Source organism: Rhipicephalus microplus, chromosome 3 (genome assembly GCF_043290135.1).
Source record: "Rhipicephalus microplus isolate Deutch F79 chromosome 3, USDA_Rmic, whole genome shotgun sequence".
Taxonomy (NCBI): Eukaryota; Metazoa; Arthropoda; class Arachnida; order Ixodida; family Ixodidae; genus Rhipicephalus; species Rhipicephalus microplus.
The window spans coordinates 245,468,515-245,490,429 of record NC_134702.1 but is presented as its reverse complement, the minus strand read 5'-3'; the positions used below and the strand labels follow the sequence as shown (position 1 = coordinate 245,490,429).

General features: G+C 44.9%; 1 protein-coding gene across 4 annotated transcripts in view; it reads left to right on the top strand.

Annotated features, from left to right (window-relative positions):
* The window catches only part of LOC119168780 (DIS3-like exonuclease 2), a 220,597-nt gene that overhangs the window by 100,168 nt on the left and 98,514 nt on the right, over positions 1–21,915 (top strand). For 2 of the 4 annotated variants that reach the window (XM_037420144.2, XM_037420147.2), the window contains 4 exons: positions 6,191–6,292; positions 7,631–7,774; positions 9,757–9,897; positions 14,282–14,581. In XM_037420144.2, the coding sequence (XP_037276041.2) occupies positions 6,191–6,292; positions 7,631–7,774; positions 9,757–9,897; positions 14,282–14,581 (687 nt within the window). Of the gene's footprint in view, positions 1–6,190; positions 6,293–7,630; positions 7,790–9,756; positions 9,898–14,281; positions 14,582–21,915 lie in introns of all 4 variants that reach the window. The other 2 variants (XM_037420143.2, XM_037420146.2) reach the window with 1 other exon arrangement.

Below are 21,915 nucleotides of genomic sequence, written 5' to 3'. Positions count from 1 at the left end.
TTAGAGTACAACTTCAGTGACACTGTTGAAAAATAACTGTAAAGTTTTTACAATAATGCTTGGACAATGCTGACATCTTTGCGGGTTTTCTAGCTGGTACTTTGCAGTCATGGCAACAACAACATATCGCATACTTGCCAAGTCTCTCAGATTGCCTGGGGGCTCCCGGATCCGGACTGTTTGCTTGGTTAGAACGGTTGTCATGAAAATCTCCCGGAAATGAAAATTTGTGTGCGTGATCTGGCCGCATTGACAAAAAAGCAGCCAAATCTGCTCCAGGTTTTTTGCGAACATACCCCATTATATTATAAATGAATTTAGGAGCCGTTTATCGAAGCATACAGTAGAATCTCAGTGATGCTAAACCGTAGCAGATACGAATTCGTAAAATTCCCCAGCCAAATTTTATTGTGTTCATTAGGTCTAAATTCGAATGTTCCAAGCGCATTTTGAATCGCAGCCAGTGATACGAACTTTAGTACCAAAAGCGTTAAACAAAGGCCAAAAGCAGTGCACTTGAAGCTTCGGAAGTACGCCTGCAACCAGCGCACGCACTGTCTTCTACAGTGCATGTGATTGTTGCCACAACCGCTGTGGACGAAACCGCCGTCGTTCTTGACACGCTTATATATGGCGGCGACGTATATTATATTATTACTTCGAGATATTAAACTACTTCGAGTTTAATCACAATCTTAATTTTTTTTTCCCTGAATGTAGAACTAAACTTGTGAAAGGAAATAAAAACTATATGTAATTTTGGAAAAACTAGTTTTCTGTGTTGCATCCCCTCTTAACAGGCTAGTCTTGGTCTGTTAATTAGTGAGGGGCCAATTTTCAAACTGTGAAACAATTCTTGTACAGTGGACTGATAAAATTCGGTACTGTGAAATAGGTGGCTTTGTTTGTGGTACCAGGCCTACTTGTGTTCTGATAGCTTTTGGTGCCTCAGATTTCACTGTATGAGTGCCAATGGGGGCAGCTGTTTGTTTTAACTTAATTGGTTAATTGTGTCGATTACCTTCTTTTGTGGTAAGCTTGCTCTTTATTTTGTCCATTTGTAACTAGAGCTGTGCGAATAGCAAAATTATGGGTGCGAAGGTAATTCGAATGATTAATTCGCATATTGAAGTGCAAAGCACACAGAATATTTTTAGAATAATTTTCAAATATCTTTCGAATACGTGGAAGCAAAGAAAGAAAAAAGTTGGCGAATATTCTTAAGCATAGTTAGTTTTTATCAGATAGCAACATGAAAGTGTTTGTTTTAACTAGGCTGACAAAGTGCTGGTGGGGTGTTGTTTCATTGTTGTCTTATCAAGAATGAGGCAATACAAAGGCAGAATTGTATTTCAGTACATGATTTAGTTCACCCAAAGTGCTGCTGACTACACCTTACGCATGAAAAGCAAGGATTCTATTTCCTTGGCCTACCATCCTCTCTTTCAACTTCTGTGAAAGCCCAGCTGATGGGCTGGACGAGGGTGTGCTTGCTTTGAGTCAGGAGTTCCAAATCTGCCCCGTAGATGTCAATATATATAAGAACGTTTGAAATTTCCGATGTTAAAATTTTTTTGTGTCCGATTTTTTGGACTTCTGACTCAAATTTCATGTCTAAAAGAGCATTAATTGAGCCCCTACTGTGGCACATTTATTACCTCCATATGGGAACCAGCTTTTCCTTGAATCAATACATTTGCGACCATACCAGAGCCTGAAAGGCAGCCTTTCTGCAATATGAGTGAGTGTGTGTGTGTGGAGGGGGGTGAAGCGTAGTGAAATATCTGAAAGGGCCACTACCAATTAGATGTCGACTGTATTAACTGTTAGGAAGTTTGAATAGTTTGATTATTAAAATTCTGGTGTCAATCAAATTAAATAGCAAACATTATTAGAAAAATATCTGAAATTTCGAATAGTCGCAAGCCCCTACTTGTACATGGTCCTATGAGCTTATTTTTATTTTGAAGGCCATCTACTGTCACCATTATTTCTTAAAACTGTGCATACCAGATGCATCACTTGCCAGAGAATGCCTGTTAGAGTGCATTACAAGTGGGTCTTTTGATTACAAGTGGGTCTTTTGAAGTACTTGCAATGGTAAAGTGGTCTCTGCTTCTACCACGACATTCCACGGTGGCTGGAAGCACTACTTTCGTCTTGGCCTGCACAGTCTGCAGAAAGGCTGGGAATGTTATCTAAGTGGAAGCTAAGCTGACAAGCATAAAAGATACATGCCCTTTGGTGCACCTCCTGGCACTTATCTGCCTCCTGTCAGCTGAGCAGCAGGTCTTCCTTGTTTTGGTGCTTGTCAGAATCTTACTCAAAGCTGTTGCTTCATTGGGGTCACCCAATCGGAAATCACACTTTTTATAATAACAAATTGGGCACTTTTTCTTGTCTGTCCGTGCCATAACTGAATGAAGGCCAAACAGCTTTAGCTGGCAGGGCTCTCAAGAGATCTCAAGTATCAAGGGCTTGTGTGTCTGTAGGGTTGTGTTTAGCTGTGTCTTGGTCAAATAATAGTATGTCCTGTAGGTTACAAAGCTCTGAGGATGTTCTCGTATATTGGGAGCAAGCTGCTTTATATTAAACTTCTAAAATGTTTTAGCTTTCAAACTGCTTGACAGTTACGTTACCACTTTAATGCCTTTTTATTTAGAAAGGGGGAAAATGAGCTGTGTAGCTTTATATTTATTGCATTTTGATCTGCCTGTCAGTTCCGATCATACGTACTAGTTGTGGTAGCCTTATTGCGTCATTTAGTTTTCGTGTAAGTTATAGTTACTTCATTTCTTCATGTAATATGAGTAATGCAAAAGTTTAGTCTATTCGTTGTTATATTGCTGCAAGCACAAATAAATCTGAACCTGAAGTAGCGGTTCAGATTTATTTGTGCTTCAGCTCAACCTGAAGAAATGCCGAAGCGGCATTTCTTCAGGTTGAGCTGAAGGCCGGCGTCACTTAGGCACTGCAGTACTTCATCTAGCCTGCGAAGATGCGTTGGAAAATCTGGTGAAAATATAACTACGTCATCCAAGAAGCACAAGCATGTTTTCCACTTCAGGCCACGCAAAAGATTATCCATCATCCGCTCAAATGTTGCGGGCGCGTTGCAAATACGAAAAGGCATGATACAGAATTCGTAAAGGCCATCAGGTGTGACAAAGGCCGTCTTAGGCTGATCTTCGGGTGCCAGAGGAACTTGCCAGTAGCCACTCTGTAGGTCAATACAAGAGAAGTACTCCGCACCTTGGAGGCAGTCAAGGGCATCGTCAATTCTCGGTAAGGGATAAACGTCTTTTCGAGTTATTTTGTTAAGACGACGGTAGTCAACACAGAAGCCAATTGACCCATCCTTCTTCTTAACAAGAACGACTGGAGATGCCCAAGGCCTATTCGAAGGCTGGATGACGCCACGCTTGAGCATGTCAGCTACTTGGTCATCGATAACCCGGCGCTCGGCTGCGGACACGCGATAAGGTCTTTGACGCAATGGCGCATTGGTACCTGTATTCATGCGGTGACACACAGTGGATGTGCGGCCGAGGGGAGTATGCTGGCAGTCAGAGGAAGAACGGAACTTCTCCGACAGTCGTAGAAGCTGAGCACGTTGCGAAATGGTTAACGTGTCGGCGATGGAGCTGCTGAGTACGTCAGGCCTAGTAGTCTGCGGCGAAGAGGCACGAATCATTCCGGCGACTTCGTGTTTGGCGGAAAGTCCAGTCGACATGTCAAAAATTGCAGAAGGGTCGAGACTGTAAACCCACCCGACGCACTCACCCCGAAGTAGTGTTACAGGACATGACAAGAGGTTCGAGATGAGCAGTCTGCTGACGCCGTCATGAAGTTCTAGAAGGGAATAAGGTAGCGGTGAACACTTGCGGCGAACGAAAAGGGCGGATGGCGTGAAAAGGGCACTCGACTCGGCGAGCGAGTTGCAAGATACCATGGTAAGGGCGAAAGAGTGTGGCGGTATGATGACGTCTTCAGCAACAAATACTTTGTCCACGGTTTCAAGAGCATCATTTAACGGAGCGTCGCCAAACACTTCAAATTCTACCTCAGCGCGAGAGCAGTCGATGACGGCCTTATTAGCGCAGAGAAAGTCTCAACCCAAAATGAGGTCATGGGAGCAGGAATCTGAAACTAGTAATTCGATGACATAGATGAGGCCATCAATCGCGATGCGAGCAGTACAGGCAGCGGCTGGCGTTATGTGCTCTGCGCTGGCTGTACGAAGTGATATACTTGCTACTGGCGTCATAGCTTTTTGAGCAAGCAGCAGAGTAGCACTGATCACTGAAACTGCGGCACCAGTGTCGACAAGAGCGAGTGCAGCGACGCCGTCCACATATACGTCGAGAACATTCATTGCGGAACAGAGAGGCCTTGGTCTTTTCGCGGGCGACGCAGTTCCTGCTTCTGGAACTGCGGCAATCAGTTTTCCCGCTCCAGCGATGAAGGACGACGACGCATCGGGGATGGCGAGCGGCGTCGAGGGAATGGCGAGCGACGGTTAACAGGAGGGCGGTGGTCGGCGTATGATGACGTCTGGTCAGGAGGCTGAGATCCTGTGATTGAAGGGCGCGGTGGCACATAAGAGGCAGGTTCGAAGCTCTGGTGGTAGCTCTGGTGGTAGACAGGGACGCGTCGATGGCAGTATCGCGCTATGTGGCCAGGTAGGCCACAGGCAAAGCATATGGGCTGATTGTCGACTGTACGCCATTGTCCACTACTCAGGGGGGACCTTGGCTGAGGGAACCGAGGAGTAGTAAGTCGCGGTGGCACGGCTGATGGCAGTGAGGTAAAAGTCTGAGGAGGTGGTCGAGCGGCCACTTCAGCATAGCTTAGAGATGCATTTACCTCGGCACAGGCAACGGGGGTCGGCAACGGTGAAGTGTCACGGGCAGATGGCAGAGCCGCGCCAACTTGCTCCTGGATGGCCTGGCGAAGGTTTGCTGGAAGAGGTGACTGTGGTTGGCCAACTGTCCATAGGAGCGATAGCTGACGAGCGACTTCAGCACGAACAAACTCCTTGATCTGCGATAGCAGGGACTCAAGGTCAGAGGTGGTGGTTAGGCTTGATTGGGTGTCATCCGCGACCTTAGGGCGTCGCGTGAGAAGACGCTGTCGTCGGAGCTCGTCGAAACTCTGACACAACTCGATGAGCTCAGAGACGGTGACAGGGTTCTTCGAGAGCAGCATTTGAAAGGCGTCGTCGGAAATGCCTTTAGAGCTGGCCGGGTGTACGGGCAGCGTCGCAGCAGCAACTAGGCAGTCTTAGCTCGTGCCTCGCCCCAACGTGTCGATGTCGCTTTAGTAGTGAGCATTCCTTTTCACTACACTTCCATAGTTCACAGATGGCCTCTTCGAAAGTGTAATTGTTTAGGATGTCAGAACTACGACCCCGATTTGTCAGCAGTGAAACATGCATACATGCACTTATAAGGATGCGCATTACACCTGTGCAGGCTCATAACCAGGAAATTTTTTTGGAGGGGGCCCACATGTTGAAGGCCTTGAAAAGCACTTGTTTCCATCATTGGTTCTTGGCAGAACACCCCCTCCTTTAGATTTTGAGGGGGGGGGGGGGGGTCTTAGAAACCCTTTCTGGCTATGGGCCTGCACCTGTGGCAAGCTGATCTCAAACTGAGCTGCAGCAGCTTCTTGGCACTGCTGGTGTCTTACAGAGCCTGTCATTGAGCTGAGCTAGGCTAGTTTGTGCATGTGTTGTTTCTTTTTTTTAATCTCAACAGCTCTTTTGCAAAAATGCAGTTGCATTGTTTTTGTAAATGTGCACTTGTGTTGCATCGAAGGTTACCAACAACAGTTGGATAACTTAACATGCTTGAATTTATGTGAAACTGCCAGTTGTTGGTAATCTGGGCATTTCTTTTCTGAAGCCATATCGACACCTTCAGGGAAAGTGAAATTCAGTCACTAGTATCCACCTGTTTCACCATATGGCACACTCCCACACTATCCAACTTTCTGGCCGTGGGAGAGCTGGATAAATTTGCGTATATGTGAACTTATTGCCTCACACACGCGTTCACACCATCATTTCTTGCAGAAGTGCCTTTGGCGTAGACATGGGTTAATTAAGCACTCTCGACAGTGACATATGTATCCCTCTTGTTCCTACCTTTTGAACTGGCTATTGTTTTGTTTTTTTTTTGTATTGCAGGACAGTCAGATGGACATCTATATTGGCGGTCTACATGACCGGAACAGGGCCCTCAATGGGGACCTTGTGGCCGTGAAGATCAAGCCACAAGAAGAGTGGAAGGCAGGTTTCCTCTCCTCAGCGTGTTTTCCTATGAGCAGCCGCTGGATGCTAAGACACAGTAGATGGGGCTCCTGAATGTTGTGTTTGGCAGTGAAATGTGACAAGAGTTCTGTAAAATCAAGACACCCTGAGATGTTCTGTTAGTGATCAGCTTCTCGATTAGTTGGTCTTCGACACTGTTCTTTTGACAATACGGACATGCACATTTTTGCTGAGACATTGCAGCTGTCCCCACCTGCTTCCTCACCTTCTCTGCAACCAGTCTTTTTTCAAACAATTCAATGGTGGTCCATCTGCCTCAATTGTGCCGTTTTGCTACAGTCCCATTATCCGCTGCCTTGTTGAGCACATTCAAGTACACCTTGCGCCTACTGGTTCAAAGTTGACTCGTCCACCTGTTTGCACTGAATCGGACCGTTTAAGGCCGCATGACGTGCCGCATGAGGTTCTTTATTTGCTATGCCTGTCTTAAAGCTGACAACACATGCCCATCGTGACGGCAAGTGCGCAACATTCACTGTCATGGCTACTAGCTTTGCTGAATAACACTTCCAGGTCTAAATGCAGATATACGCCCCATACAGCGCACGCAAAATTTACCAACCCTGTAGCTCAATTGGCAGAGCATCAAACGAATTATTGGAACGTCGCAGGTTCGGAACCAGCCAATGGCAAGTTACCTTTTTGTCCACTTTTCTTTTGTCACATATACATTATAATCGCTACTAATAATGTCTACTCTGCTTTCCTTGGCATTATTTTCTATTAGTTATCATTAATATTGCAGCAGTGTGAATATTTTTTTTGCCAGGGTGGTTTCACGCATAGCACCTTATGCCACAATAAAACCACTTTTGCAATGGTTACATGTTCACAAAACAAACTAAGCGTTAACTATCTTTGTAAGCTGAGATACCTGACTTCTTTTGTCAAGCTTTGCAAGTTTTGTAACTTGTATTTAGGCGTGGTTTCGCTCAATAAATGCTTTGTTTCTGAGTCAGCATTTTATTTCATGCTGCTCATTACTATCCATTCACACCAATTAGCCCAGCTTGCCACTCTTATGAATTTTTACAGAATCAACTATTTCAGCTATGCATCTTTTAATGTAGTAGATGAAAAACTTCGAGTTTTCTGAAAGTTTCAAATTCATTTGAATGAACTGAAAGTATGAGGTATTTACTTGAATTATTGTAAGTCTACATTTGAATGGAAAATTAGCATTTTGAGTGTAAATAACTCTGCTTCTTCTGTGCCAGCATTTCAGAGTGCTGCCTTGAGTGTGTTCCTTGTTTGGGAAGTGTTGGCAATTTCTCTGAGGGAAGATCTCTTGTGCAGATTCTTTGGGACCGGATACACCTGTGGGAGAAGAAGACTGGCCAGAGCATCCACGACGTCCTCCTCAGCAACAACAGCTCTATCGACTCCCCAGTCGAAGAGGACGAGAAGTTGGAAGAGCAGCCCAGCGACCCACTCCTGGAGGTGGGTATTTTCTCGGTGCATCTGAACTTCTTTTGCATTAGCTTTGAGAATATGGCAAGACATTGTCACCTCTGTTGGCGCACTTGTGACATGGCAGAGGGGCCCCTTTTGCACAGGTCCCCAGCTCTGCTTGCATGCTACTCGCCTTAGTCGTACAGTAGTTACGGGGCTCAACTGATGATCCGTAGTTTGCAGAATTGAATTTCATGCTGCAGCCGTATTTCAAAGAAGGCAAAACGCTGGCGGTTTGTGTACTTTGATTTAGCTGTGTGCAGGAAACCGTGGTCATTAGAAAAATGAAGCTTGGCTGATCTCATCATGGGATCTGCAATGTTGACCGGCAGCGCATTATCAGCCACAAAAGGCTTAGAAGACGGCATACATTTAGTTGTTTAATAGCCACGCATTTTCAGTTGCATCTTGATTGATTTTTATTTTCGGAACAGTAGAGGTACTAATCTCAACAAAACCGGGGAAAGCTATGAGTACTGAAAAAAAAAAAAAAAAAAAACTCGCGTTTTTCAACCCAGAACTCCCCTGAACATAGTTTTTAAGGCATCAGTGTCTGTGCACTGCTCTGAAACGTTCAGTGGAACGCAAAGGCACTGCATTCTGCTTTTAAATACAGTGAAATCTCGGTATAACGAATTTCAGGGGGCCGCAATAATTTGTTCATTATTTTGAAAGGTCCTTATAGCGAAAGCCCAAAAATTAACATTGAATACTTATTTTCCACCTATCAAAATGACTTACCCTTACAACGACGGGTCTTTAAACTCGTTTTTCACAAGAAAAACCTAATTCACGAGTGAACACCAAAAAATGCACTTTACTTTTAAAAAAATTTGATGTTCTTTTTTTTTTTTTTATGTGTGTAGCACAAACTTTGCAGCGCGAAGGCTTCGAGCTCATTCACATTCCTGTGGTGGGATTTGGTTCTTTGGTCACAACAGCCTGCTTTTTGCCTTCCAGTTCCGGAGAATATCTACTTTCTCTCGCTTAGCGAAAACTGCTTCCACTTCTTCGTCGCAAGCAGAGATGAACCCATTCGTAGTAGCACCGCAGCGTGAACGCCGACTTGCTTTGCCAATGAGAAAAGCAATCACCCAAAAGAGATGAACACAACTGAAAAACAAAGCCTCTCAGAGCACATGTAGAGGTGACAAAAAAAAACCTAAAGCGTGGCTGTCAACGCCTCTTCCGAGGAAAAAAAAAGTGCTAAAAAAGACATTCCTCGCGTTCTGTTTCCTGCTCCCTCGCTGTCTAAGGTTTTCCACGTCCACGCTTCCTGCTCCGCAACTCCCACTCTGCCTCGCTGACCTTGCCCTCCCATGTTGCCCTTGCCCCTCGCCTCTGTGCTTGTAAACCTGCAGCGTCAGCGTTTCAAAAAAAAAAGAAAGAGAAGAAAGTTGCCCTTTCGTTTTCTTTTCTCTCCGCACCGTCGCGCGTCTTCCGAGAAGCAAGGTGTCCTTTCGCTTTGTCGTCTGCTTGCGTACTGCTCTGGTGGTCGCGACCGATTTCAGAACATGAGTTTGTAGTACTGAGGCATAGTTATTATAACATGGAACTAAATTAATGCTTGTTATTCTGAAAAGTTCGGTATTCTGAAGTTCCTAGTAGTGAAATAATTTTTTATTGAAACTATTAGCAGTTGGTGTGGGATTTTTTAAAAGTTTGTTAATTTGAAAAGTTTGTTAATATGGAGTTCGTTCTACCAAGATGTTATTGTACGATCTTTTGCCTGGCATTATTGGCAGGAAGCTTCAGTCTTTATGTTTATTTTACTTCATTGTCTTTATTTATTTCTGTAAGTAAGGGCTTACTCTCGGCAAACCTCACTGGGTTAACTACACTGAAAGTATTCTGATCCCAAGCAAATGTGGGCTGTATAGCAGATTACTTCTGAAAGAGAGGTCTTCCACATGCCAAAACTGTGGCATTCCGTGTGCGACGATTTTTCATCACCTGGTCTTGTTCGGCAGGAGGACTTTGTGGACGGGGACGAGCTGCTCGAATCTTCAGCGCCTCTGGCAGCCTCCTGGGATGGCTCCTCTCCGACCCCCGGCGCTCTGCGGCCCTCGGACACCATCGAGGTGCTTGGCATCGAGCGGCTGCTTGGCCAGGTGAGGGAGTGGTTCATGTTCACTGCTCTGAATCTGCTTGCAACCTGCAGAGTGTGCTTTCGCTTGGAATAATTTGAGAAATTCTTAATTTTCTAAAGAAAAGAAATGAAAATAATGGCAAGATCAATATTTTAGGACAGTTCGATGACTGTTTCAAATTACCACTAATTTAATTTAGTGGTAATAAGTTGCTTAGGGTATTAGTAATTAAAGGTTTGAACAAAACCGCCACGAGTGGTTTGTCACCAAGACGTTTTGCGTGTCTAAAAGTCCTCAAAACTTTCTATTTAATGTTGGTTCCTGTGTAGCCTAGTAAAACGACAGCATGGGTCTTCTCTTGTCTTGGTGGTGGCGGCTTTGCTGGCTCTCTGCACAACTGAGAACTTGCACGGCTGCTCACACAGTGTGTTGTGGTAATCGGTAGTGGCTGTAAGGAATCTTCGATGTTCATGATTGCTTGAGATGTGCTTCTTTTTTCCTTCTGTGCTCACTGCTGAAGGTTGTCTCACTAAGAACTTCTGAGACTCGTGCAGTGGAAATCAAGCTGGTTTGGTCATCATTCTGCTTGGCGAAGTGGAGAGGAAGGAGAGAGAAGAAATGAAAGCAAAATAAATTACTTTTTTGGCAAGGCAGTTTTTGAAACCAGTGCCCATTGTCCATAGGACAACCACTAGGCTTGCAGAACATGCATTAAAAGGGTCATGAGACCCGATTTTCGGCCATAATCTGTGTTGTGTGGGTTGACCCTTTTACGTTCAGACAAGCTGGCGAAGTTTTAGCACATTTGGTCATGCCGTGAATTCATAGTCAGATATTTTTTATCAACTAGCGCAGTGTTTCTCAGCCATGGATGTGTAGGGGACCCCATGTGGACTGGTGGAAGTGATGGGGGGCCCCTTGCAGTGGAGATGAGAGAGAATTGAGGGGGGTACGTAGATAATTCAACACAACTGGAGCGTGAAACAGGTGCCTTTCATTGCTTCTAAAACATCAAACAAACGTGCCACATCACTTCATTTTGGACAGTTCAATACGTCGCACACTACAGAGTTTAAGCACATTTTTTTTTAAGGTGGGTGAGGTTTCGCGCATGATAGAAATGACTTCGCAGACCCCCTAGGATCCGTGGATCCACATTTAAAAACCACTGAACTAGCGAATGGCTTGAGAGCCGGGCAACACTGGCACGCTCACTAGCCGTGACGTAATGAGCTACTTGCTGTGCGAGCTGCTGCACGGTTTGCATTCTCGAGGACGATCGTGTTCCGTGGTCAGCTGCGCTTGCAATCGAGCTTTTTCTGTGTTTTTCAACATGCCGCTAGAACCAATGACTTGCAGGGGTTGAATTGAAGCAATGCAACCGCGTCGCCCATGTAGTGCTGGTACTTGAAGCAAAAAATTTTTGTCAGTCTATCTGAGGTCAAAAAGTGTCCTGTGAATGTGCTATGCATATGCCATTTGCCACTACGGATCAATATTTATTGAAACTCTTCGCAGGCAGAGCCATGGTTAAGCGTCGCACTTGCTACGTTTTTCTTACCGGAATCGAATGCAATCAGGAGAGTTCAAGCAAAGATTCGGCTTGATAACCCTAACGCTGCACTAACATGCCGCTCGCTTCGGCATGTATTTACATGTGCCACACGCAACAGCCGATGGAAAAGCAACGGTTCTAACATGCAGCATTGTTACGACGACTTATTTATTATGTCCATCACCAAGAGCGTGCATGCACGTATGCTAGCAAACAAAAATCTGCACGCTTTACTAATTCCACTGCGCAAAGTAACACTTGCTCACAAAGGTGGCGCCGACATACTATTATATTCCAAGCTCACTTGTCAACCTGGCTCGCTTGAAATAAAGCTAGTTATCCTTGCTGAAGGCTGTCTGCAACATCTGCCACAACACCAAAACAGTTGGCATTTAAATTTGCCCTGTCTTCGACGCTTTCTTTGTCGCTTGAGCTGGCGGCGATGGGGTTGAAGTCAAAATGTGCATTGTACACGACGTCATCGCCCCTTCTGCTGCTTGATGAACCACTGCCCCAATCATGAGGTGATGATAAAGTCGACAACATGGCGATGTTACTGGTAACATGCCGCAACACATGCAACACACTGACTGGATGGGATAGGTGCTGTTTGGTAGCAGACAGCGGCACTGCTCTTTACGGCATGTGACGTCACGCACGCTGTTACTACAGTGTAGACTTCTTATAACGTACCCGCTTATAGTGCAGAGCCGCTTACGATGCGGTCTTTTTCTACTCCCTTTTATCCTCCCTAGAATCCTATGTATACGCATACCGCTTATTGTACAGTCCCCCAAGATGAAAGACCTGTTATAATGTGGTTGCCGGAAATCGTTTGTGACGAACCCGGTACTAAGTAGTGCTGGGTGCTCGCTCCGCTGGGGAGCGAACGACGAGGTCATTACGGAGGAGGAAGGGACACAGAGTGAACAAGCGAAGAGCGGACGGAAAAACTAGAAAAGGGAAAAAAGAAAAAAGAAGACCGCGGAACACTGCGCGGGCTCGCCAAGTAAGGGAGGAGGACGGTAGCCTCGGGGACTGTGCAACTACAGTGGGCTACGTTGCTAGCGTGGCTTCGGCCACGCGCCGCTCAACATGGCGCATGCGATCTTGACCTTATCAGCTACATGCGCTTAACAGTTTCCTGTCGGGGTAGACGTCGTCGTTATCGCGCTTGCAACAAACATCGCGTTTGCTTCCGTGTCCCTAAATTGAAAATCTTTTACGGTTTTATGACGCGAGCTTTCACTTTTGCTGCCAGTGCGCTGTCGTACATAAGCTTGGCAAGTTGTCGACTGTCGTTGCTATTTTCCCGGCCGTGAACGCGAACTTCGTATCATGCATGTGGTTCAATTTCCGTGACAACGTACCAAACGCAATCTAGGCCTAATCGGTGTTGGTTGCGCTTCGATCAGTAGCGGTCGTGAGAATCTAAGTTGCGGTTTGGTACTGAATCAACGAAACTCTTTGCGGTGGCCGCACGTGACGGGAAGACATACAAATCGCTAAATGAAAATGAGGGCGGCACGTGTAGTGCTCAAACAGTGGTTCGCGATTCGATTGCGATGTCCTAAATCTGCTGTGTGCCCGTGAAATCGAATGGTTGGGGTCTTTCAACGCATCAAATTTTTCACGTGATTCTACATAGTTTCTGCGTAATGCGCATAATCGAGGCGGTCTAGTAGTCGGCGAGTTTGCGCGATGGTGCTTTCATTTGTTAGACGTTCCCCCCTCCCTCTTTCGCGTTCATTTCATTGGCAACGTGTGTCTGTGGACGTTAAATTCTTTTAATGTCCAGAAATTTAAATGTTAGCAAGCACGCATCGCATGTTTCAATTCTTGAACACGTGAAGCTGCATGCTGAACAAGTTTTGCATAAGTGCGGCCCTTGAAAAAGGTTGTTTTGGTTATAGTGCAGTACCGCTTGTAGTGCGAATTTTCGGGACTCACGCGATTTACGTTATAAGCGGTCTATAGTGTAAACGGCGGTCGCCAACGGTTGGCGGAGTTTGCAGCCAATGACTTTGGCATCTTGTTTGGACTCGAATAATCTCCTACAGTTTAGTTTTCACTCGTGTACAAAGATACTTGGCGCTCTACCTTTATTTTTCAATGAAAATCGTCAATTGTTGGCTAACCATGTCATGACTTTTTAATGGGAAGCATATGATTGCATTATTGTATGCATTCTATAAGAGACTTTCTATAAGCGAGACAAAAAAAAAATGAAAGTGAAAGAGAGACTGTAAGAAATAGAGGAAGATGTAGTATATTGAAAGGAATAGGAAAAGAGATCAAAAGAAAAAAAAGTACCTTTTCTTGATGAGGTAGCAATTTGATTTCGGAACCCGAGTTCGCTGCTGGCTCTCATGAAGCTGCTAGGGTAGTGAGCGGATGGTGTGAGCGTGTGGACGCTCTGTGGCGGGAACGACTAAGCGAGTGAGCGGCAGCTGGATAGTTATGGTCTGAAGGCAGGCCCTAAGAAATGACTCACACCAGCAGTTAGGTGCTAAAAGTTACATGTGTCTTTGCTTAAAGGTTGATTTTTCTTTGCTTAGCTTTACAATGGTTTGCTAAGCGCCTGCAGCTCTGCTGGCCACTGGTGCTAGTCGCGCCACGGCTAATCTTTGTCACTAATTGTTGCAGTTGTGAAAGTGCTAAAACTGCAGCGAATACTGCCAAATAAATAATCCTCATGCTTAGTTATTTTTCTGTGCCTCACGCTTAATTTAATTTCCTGGTAATTCGATCATTTTGTATGTTACGGGGACCACAATGCTGATACAGTAACTACATTATCTTGAAACCGAGGTTAAAAAGAAATTATTGCTGTCCCTTTTCATGGGACAGGTGCAGGAGTATGTGCAGAAACAACGACGCAACGGCAGAAGCAACAGGAAGTCTGGAGGCTCCCGTCCAGGCCGCCTGCCCATGCCGTGCTCGCTGGAAGCATCACTGGCGCCTCTTCCTTCTGCAGTGGTCGCCACGACTCTGGGCAGAGACAGGCAGCTGGCGCCAGCCCCTTCGCAGCTGGGATGCGAGCCCCAGCCGGATCGGGGAAGAGAGCGCGAGGACGTTACGGCAGACCCCTGGGCCGAGACCGAGGACCTGGGCTCCATCATGGTCTTCTCGCCCGAGGAACTGCTCGAGGTAAATGTTTTTTTTTTTTGTCTGCTCCAGGATTGTGTTCTATTGTTCAACGTGGATTTAACGAAATAGACAAACCCCCGAAAGAAATCGTTGTATAGAATATTTTGTTATATGCAGGTTCAGTACAAAAATTCTAAATTTAAACGCTTAATCAAACAAAAAGAGTACTGAAGACGGAGCTCACTCAAAACACTTTTTTAAGTGCTAATAAACTGTGTTAATATTGCAATAGCGATTATATGGACATTCGCAATGAGTTTTTGTTGTTGCCGCCGTGATCCGTAACCAGTACAAATTGATAATGTGTGCCCACGCATTTGCGAACGGTTAAAAGCACAAGAGTGCTCCTGAAGCAGAGATCAAAGAAGTCGGCCCATCTCTATCGCCTGGAGGGCAAAATATAATAACACCCCCCCCCCCCTTACTAGAACTGCCGTCGAATGCTCAAGCAAAAAGAAAACCAGCTGTCTTAAAGGGGGACGGGGGTCCTAAAATAGCACAAGATTGCAAAAAATGCTGGCTTTCAAAAATTGCAACTTAAGATATTTCTAGTTGAAAGTATGTTTTGGGAAAATTTTATATTATGGAAAAATACCATTTATTTTTGTTAGAAACTTAATATATGAAATGACAAATGTTTTTAAAATTGAAAACGTGATTTTTCTGGCATTGTTATTTTTGTGAAGTGAATCTGTCTTACGGAAGTCTTGAGCAAGTTCTTGTGGAGTTATCTAAACAAACCTGATACCATTCCTTTCCGAAGCACTTGACCTACAGGCTAAAGCTTTTCTTTTTTTCCCAACTTTGATAGAATTGTAAATTTATGATAAATACCAGCTAATTACTGGAAGCTCATTTTTACCTTCCAAGTTTAAAAAATATTTCTGATCAAAGAAATAGTCGTTTTTACATCTTGCTTGCTTTAGCTTGTGGGATGAACGTTTTAGTGGAAACCTGTACTCTCGAAAACCAACTTTTTATTGCGAGTTACCACAACAACCCGTAACAAATTAACCACTTTTAATGTGAAACTTTCTCTTTACATTTTTTCTAAATGAGATATTTGAAATCTGTTTGCAGATTTGAAATCGCCAATCAGTGGTACACATACATGGTAATTTTAATTACAGTAGGATAATAAATATCCTTTTCTTTAATACCCTCATCCCTTTCAATGAGCATAAAAAATGGGGGGGAGGTAGTCGCTTGAGTATCACGGGTTAACTTTGATCTTAAGCATGTGGTCGGGATTGCTGGCACACGTGTTAGCTTGGCAAGCATCAGTCCTCTTTCAATGCGAAGAGACTGTGAAAAAAGCACTTCTTCCTGAAGAGGCTGTATTTGCTTTCACCAGCGTTCTGTAAGAGTTCCGCGATATCAGATCCAACGAACTTGGCTGCTGGCCTTACTTTGTACAGTGTAGACCACTTATAATGTGACAGCTTATAATGCAGAACCCGTTACGATTTTGTCTTTTTCGACTCCCGTTCCTATAGAACCCCATGTATTCGCATACCGCTTACATATTGTGCTGTCCCCCAAGGTGAAAGACCGGTTATAATGCGGTTGCTGGAAAATCATTGTGACAAAGGCAGTAGGGAGTGAGTGTCCTGACGGTAGCGCCCTGGGTGTGCCTCTGGGGGAGTGAGCGACAAGGTCGTTACAAAGGAGGATAGGACGTGAAGTGAATGAACGAAGTGTGGAAAGAAGAAAAAGAAATGGAAAAAAAAAAAGCTGGGCACCACGCTGCGCGGGCTCAGCGAGTAGGAGGGCAGGTGCCTCGGCGACGATATGCCTTTGCACTGGCGCCGATAATGCCATCGTTCGCGGGGCTCCAGTCGCGCGCGGCTCAACATGGATCCTGCGATCCTGTCCTTATCAACAGTACTTAACAGTTTACTGTCGGGAAAGGTGTCGTCGTTATCGAGCTTGCAACAGATATCGCGTTTACTAAGCGAGCTTTTTTGCCTTTGCTGCGGGTGTGCTGTCACACGTATGACTGGTGATTTTTCGTCGTTGTTGATCTCCTGTTCGCGAACGCAAACTTCGTAACAGACACGCTGTTCTTGGTTCAGTGCTTGATGCGATCTTTTCGGCATCGGATATCCATGTCTTGGACCAACAAACTTCCTGTGACAACATACCTAACGACGGGTTAGGCCAAGTCTGAGTTGGTTGTGTTTCGGTAGTGATTGCGTGCTAAGTTGCAGTGTGGTACGAAACCACAGAACTCTTTCCGGTGGCTGCACTTGACGGGATGGGATACACATCGTTAATAAAAGCGAGGGTGGCACGTGTAGCGCTCGGATTCCCGGCTGCATTTCCGATGGAGGCGGAAATGTTGTAGGCCCATGTACTCAGATTTGGGTGCACGTTAAAGAACCCCAGGTGGTCAAACGTTCCGGAGCCCTCCACTACGGCGTCTCTCATAATCATATGGTGGTTTTGGGACGTTAAACCCCACAAATCAATCAAATAGCGCTCGGATGGTGATTTGCGATTCGACTGCGATGTTTTGAAATTGGGTGCGCGCTTGTGAAATAGAGCAATTGGCGTTTTTCACCGCAGGAAATTCTAGAGAAAATTGGACATGGTTTCTGTATAGTGCACATAATTGAGGTGGTCTGAGAAGTAGTCAGCCAATTTTCGTGATGGTGCTTTTTTTTGTCTGACCGCCCCCCTCCCTTTTTTGTGTTAATTTCGTGCAACGCAAGCCTTTCGACGTTAATTTTTTTTCACACTATGAAATTCAAATGGTTGTAAGCACCATGTGTTGCATGCTTCGATTCTTAGGCCCGCGAGGCTGCATGCTAAACACGTTTGGCGCGAGTGCGGCGCTTGAAGAGACTGTTTTAGTTATAATGCATTACTGCTTATAGTGTGAATATTTCTGACTCCCGCGACTTATGTTATAAGTGGTCAATACTGTATAGCATTACAGTTTGTTGCTGTAGCATTCATTCTATTGCATTCAATGCACTGTTGTTTTGCCAGAGCTAATCAGCTAATCGCGAAGGCTACGGTCTCGCGAATATACAGTGCGGCGCAGGATGGCAGAGTATGTGACGAGTCAACCTTTTTGAGATCCATCTTTGTCACCGAGGTCAAGGAGTGTCCATCAGCACCTAATCTGACATCTCCTTGGAAATAACGACACGGTTGTCCACACTTAAAAAAAGAAAAATAATGGGGCTGATTACCTTATGTAGCAATCAGTATAACATGAAAGTGAAACGCACTTGTCTTTACAGAATAGTTGAGCATTTATTGTGCGTTGTTCCAGCAGCAGCAAGAAATCGCAAAGTCACGAAGAAGTCACGAAGTTAAGAATGGCAGGCAGCTCGAAACTTGCAGCACGCACCTCTGGCAGAAAGCACGCTCAAAATTAGCATACACAGGACAAGCACAGACTAACAACTCTTACAGCTCGACATCTGAAGCGCGTTGTTCAAACAGAAAGAAAGATGCACGAAACGAGCGCACATTTATTCACAGGACAAGCACGAACAACTGTCACTATTCTTCGTGCGTCGGAAGTCAGCAGCCTGCTTTTTTGTAAACATGGCTACAACCGCGTGCAAAGCGACCTTCGTCCTCTCTTCAATTGCGAGTCTGATAAGCACGTGTGCAGGAGAGACCGCACTCTGTGGAGGCAGCTAGTGCGCCCAACACAATCCCGTTGCGCCATCTCGCCACTGATAACAAAAACGCGCTCAAGTTTGAAAGGTCTGAGGAATGCCAAACAGTGCATGGTGTATATATATAAATGGCTTGTTGCTAGCATTCCAGAAAAAGTATGCTTCGTGATGTAGTGGTTAACATCATGAGCTTAAAATTCATAGGTTGCTGGTTCGATTCCGCGCAACATGTGCTTGTTGTCTGGCTTTTTTTCTTTACAATCTCTTAGTATATTTTTCAACCTCACTGCCTTGACGGAAGTACGTCAGGGGAGCTGTGATTGACCCCGGGATAATACTCTTTCATGTTGAAAAAGAAAGCAAAGCTGAACGTCATCTGGTGAGGTCACTCCATGTGTGCCTGGTGAAACCATGCATGCACGCACGGCATTGAAAACGAAAAGTAAACTACGTGGATACCGCGGAGAACTACGACGGAATCTCTTAATTCAAACACGCTTAATTCGAACTTCCATTTAATTTGAACTCATGCTGTCATCCTGTCAAAACTATGTGTATTCCAATGGGCGAAAACGCCCTGTAATTCGAAGCCGCAAGCACTTGCGACGGTTAATTCGAACATACCGCGCCCCGAAAATGTTCTCCGTACCACCTCTGACGCCTCAACGCTGCACACCAAGAAGGAAAAGAAGAAAAGGAAAGAAAAGGCTGCAGCAGAATGTTTGCTTTTTCTCAAATGCCGATCTGCGACGCGCCTGTAGCTCGGATCTCTCTTTCCCGTCCCTGCCACTTAGAGACCCGTCTCCTTTTAACGCCATGCTTGAAGAGAGAGAGAGAAAGAAAAAAGATGCCGCGGAGTGTTGGCTCTCTCTCAAATGCCCATCTGCTTCTCTCCTCGTGGAGACGCTCCTTCTTTCTCATCATGTGCTGGCCACGCTGCGGCTGCGGTGCAGAGGGTAGCAGCAGAGACACAGCCGTTGCCGTTGTCTTTAAAGAGTGTTGGTGCTGGACATGGCCGCATGCAATTCATCTTGCCAGGAGAATCTTGAAGCTGAAGTAGACATGCTTTGCAAACTGCGTGCGAAATTGATTGACTCGGTGCAAGGCAAACGTGTGCAGATGCACATCTCCAATTACTTCAAATAACTTCAATTTTTGAACAAATGTTTCTTCTGAAACTTACTCCTTTTGTGTTAGCTCAATGCACATGCGCCACTGTATAGTGAGCCCTCCGTGCATTTTGTTTTCCTTAATTGGAACTTCTTTCAATTTGAACAAATTTTCAGGCCCTTTGAGTTCGACTGTATTTGGCAAAGTGCTCTCCATGTGTCCTATATGTGCATTTTGTTTTCCTTAATTGGAACTTCTTTCAATTTGAACAAATTTTCAGGCCCTTTGAGTTCGACTGTATTTGGCAAAGTGCTCTCCATGTGTCCTATATGTGTCACGCTAACTAAAAGCTTAACAATGGAAAGTGGCTTCACCGGTGGCACTTAAAGTGTAGTTCAGAGACGGGGGGTGCAGCCCTTTCAGCTAGCCTCGGGCACATCCACACGGAATAACGAGCGCTGATTCTCACCTGGGAGTCACTGGCTCGCTTCGGCAGTGGCGGGACAACGACGGAAGATGCATGCTTGTGGCAAATTGACAAAATTTAGGGCAAAATTTCTAAGTCGTCTGTGGCGAAATATCGTTATATCAAAGATGTTTCCTGCTGTTACTTTGATGCAAAAAGGTCGCAAGTACATGTGCTTCTATGGCACATGGGTGGGAAATCTAAAAACTTCGTAGTATCGAGGAATTCATTGTATGGAGGTTCGTTATAAGCGGGTTTAACTGTAATAGCTTGTTTCAAGCATACAAGCACTGGCAAGCCTGAGCAAGGTGCAGAATGATTGGAAAAAAAGGCTGCAGAAGGAGAACTGGAAAAAGAAGGCAACGAGGAGAGTTGCTTAAGAAACAACTAAGGAAATGTTGTTAAACACTGAACAAGCTAAATTTTGTAAAGAATAACTAAATGGTGGACAGAGAGCTCAGCAGCATGGGTTGGAAGGTGAAGCTGTGGGAAATGTATTCCTCAAAGTGCCAAAACTGCTTTTCTTCTGTAAATATGGTCATGTTCAAACGGCTCAGAAGCTCAAGTTCACCTTTCTTTTTAGGCCAGTTTGTCATGTGTTTATTGCCTAAGTGCATCCTCATAGAGCTGAGACTCATACTCGTAATATTCTCACTGCAAATAAAATAATGCAACACATTTCCTAATGTTAATTTGATATGATCTGTGAGGGTATTTGTGGGATATTAAGAAAAATTGAAGATGTTTTTTTTTATTTAATTTTACAATAGGCCTAATTGTTGCCAAATTCTAAGCCTGAGCTAATTTATAAAAATAATTGGTTAAAGTAGAGCAACAGTATTGGTAGGAAATATTGTAAAAATTGTGCTGTTGTAATAGGTCACTAAGTTATGAAACAATGGCTGGTTACCATTAGGAGAAAAAAAAAAAACTCAAATATACTGTATTTACTTGCGTAATCCTCGCACTCGCATAATTCTCGCACCCCCCATATCGCCAAACAAGAATACGATTTCTTTTTTTCCTCGAGTAATTATCGCACCCCCAAAAACTGCCGCAATAATGTCGTCTGCTCGTTCCTGCTACTGATGGTAATAGCGTGCGTTATCTGGCGCTATCTCTTAAGCATCAAGCGTACTATTACTGCACAGAGATTCAATCCAATTCAAGCCAAGCCAAAGTGACAAGTGCGCGTTGCGGCGTGTTTTGTATGTTGTGTCTGTAATCTTGTCACGTTATGGGGCGATACTGAAACTACACGGCTGCTTTCAAGTTGAAAGTGATAGATGATGCACTAAACAGCGGCAACAGGGTCGCCGGTAGGCCCTTCGGAGTCTATCGGCCGTATTCACAAACGCTCCTTCACTCAAGGACTCTCCTCGACTTGAAAAAGTCTATAGGAGCGCCGTCTCTTGGCAGACCAAGTCACTGCATATCGGCAATATTCTGCAGCGATTCTTGAGAAGCGCAGCGTCAATTTCAGTCGAGCAGCGGTACAGTGCTCAACTCAGTCAACTGAAGGAAAAAATGTGAGTCGAGAAGCGTTTCTGAATACGGGGGTATGGGTTTTGTGTTCGCTACTGGTGACGGTAGCTGAAAGCCACCTAGACGCGTTAAGCCTGCCGTGTGCCTAAAACTGGGATTGATCATAAACTTTATTTCTTCAGAAGGAAACTGCGTCCGATTATATTAAATAGTCATCAGCCCAATACTGACGTCCTACCCTTACCTTTTGAGGGCTCCTGTTGCGCGACGAATACTACCGCTACGCCGGCAACACCCACAAGCTTTGCGTATGGTATTCTAATTCTCGACTATTTGCTTGCACTTTTAGTGTCTCAAATAAATCTTGCCTTGTCTTGAACCAGTGCTTTTAATATTGAGGTAAGTTTTAATCAGTATTTCTCAAAGCTTGCTGTTAGTTGCTGGTGTGAGAATCCTGACTTGCGGCCATTTCGTTTTCTTTTTTGCACTGTACTTTTGCTGAAAGTTTTCCCCGCGTAATTCTCGCACTCCCCAACTTTGCATCGGTTTTCCGCCAAAAAAAAGTGCGAGGATTATGCGAGTAAATACGGTAGCAATTTTTAAAAAATGTCGCCTGCTCAGACTTTTCAAAAACA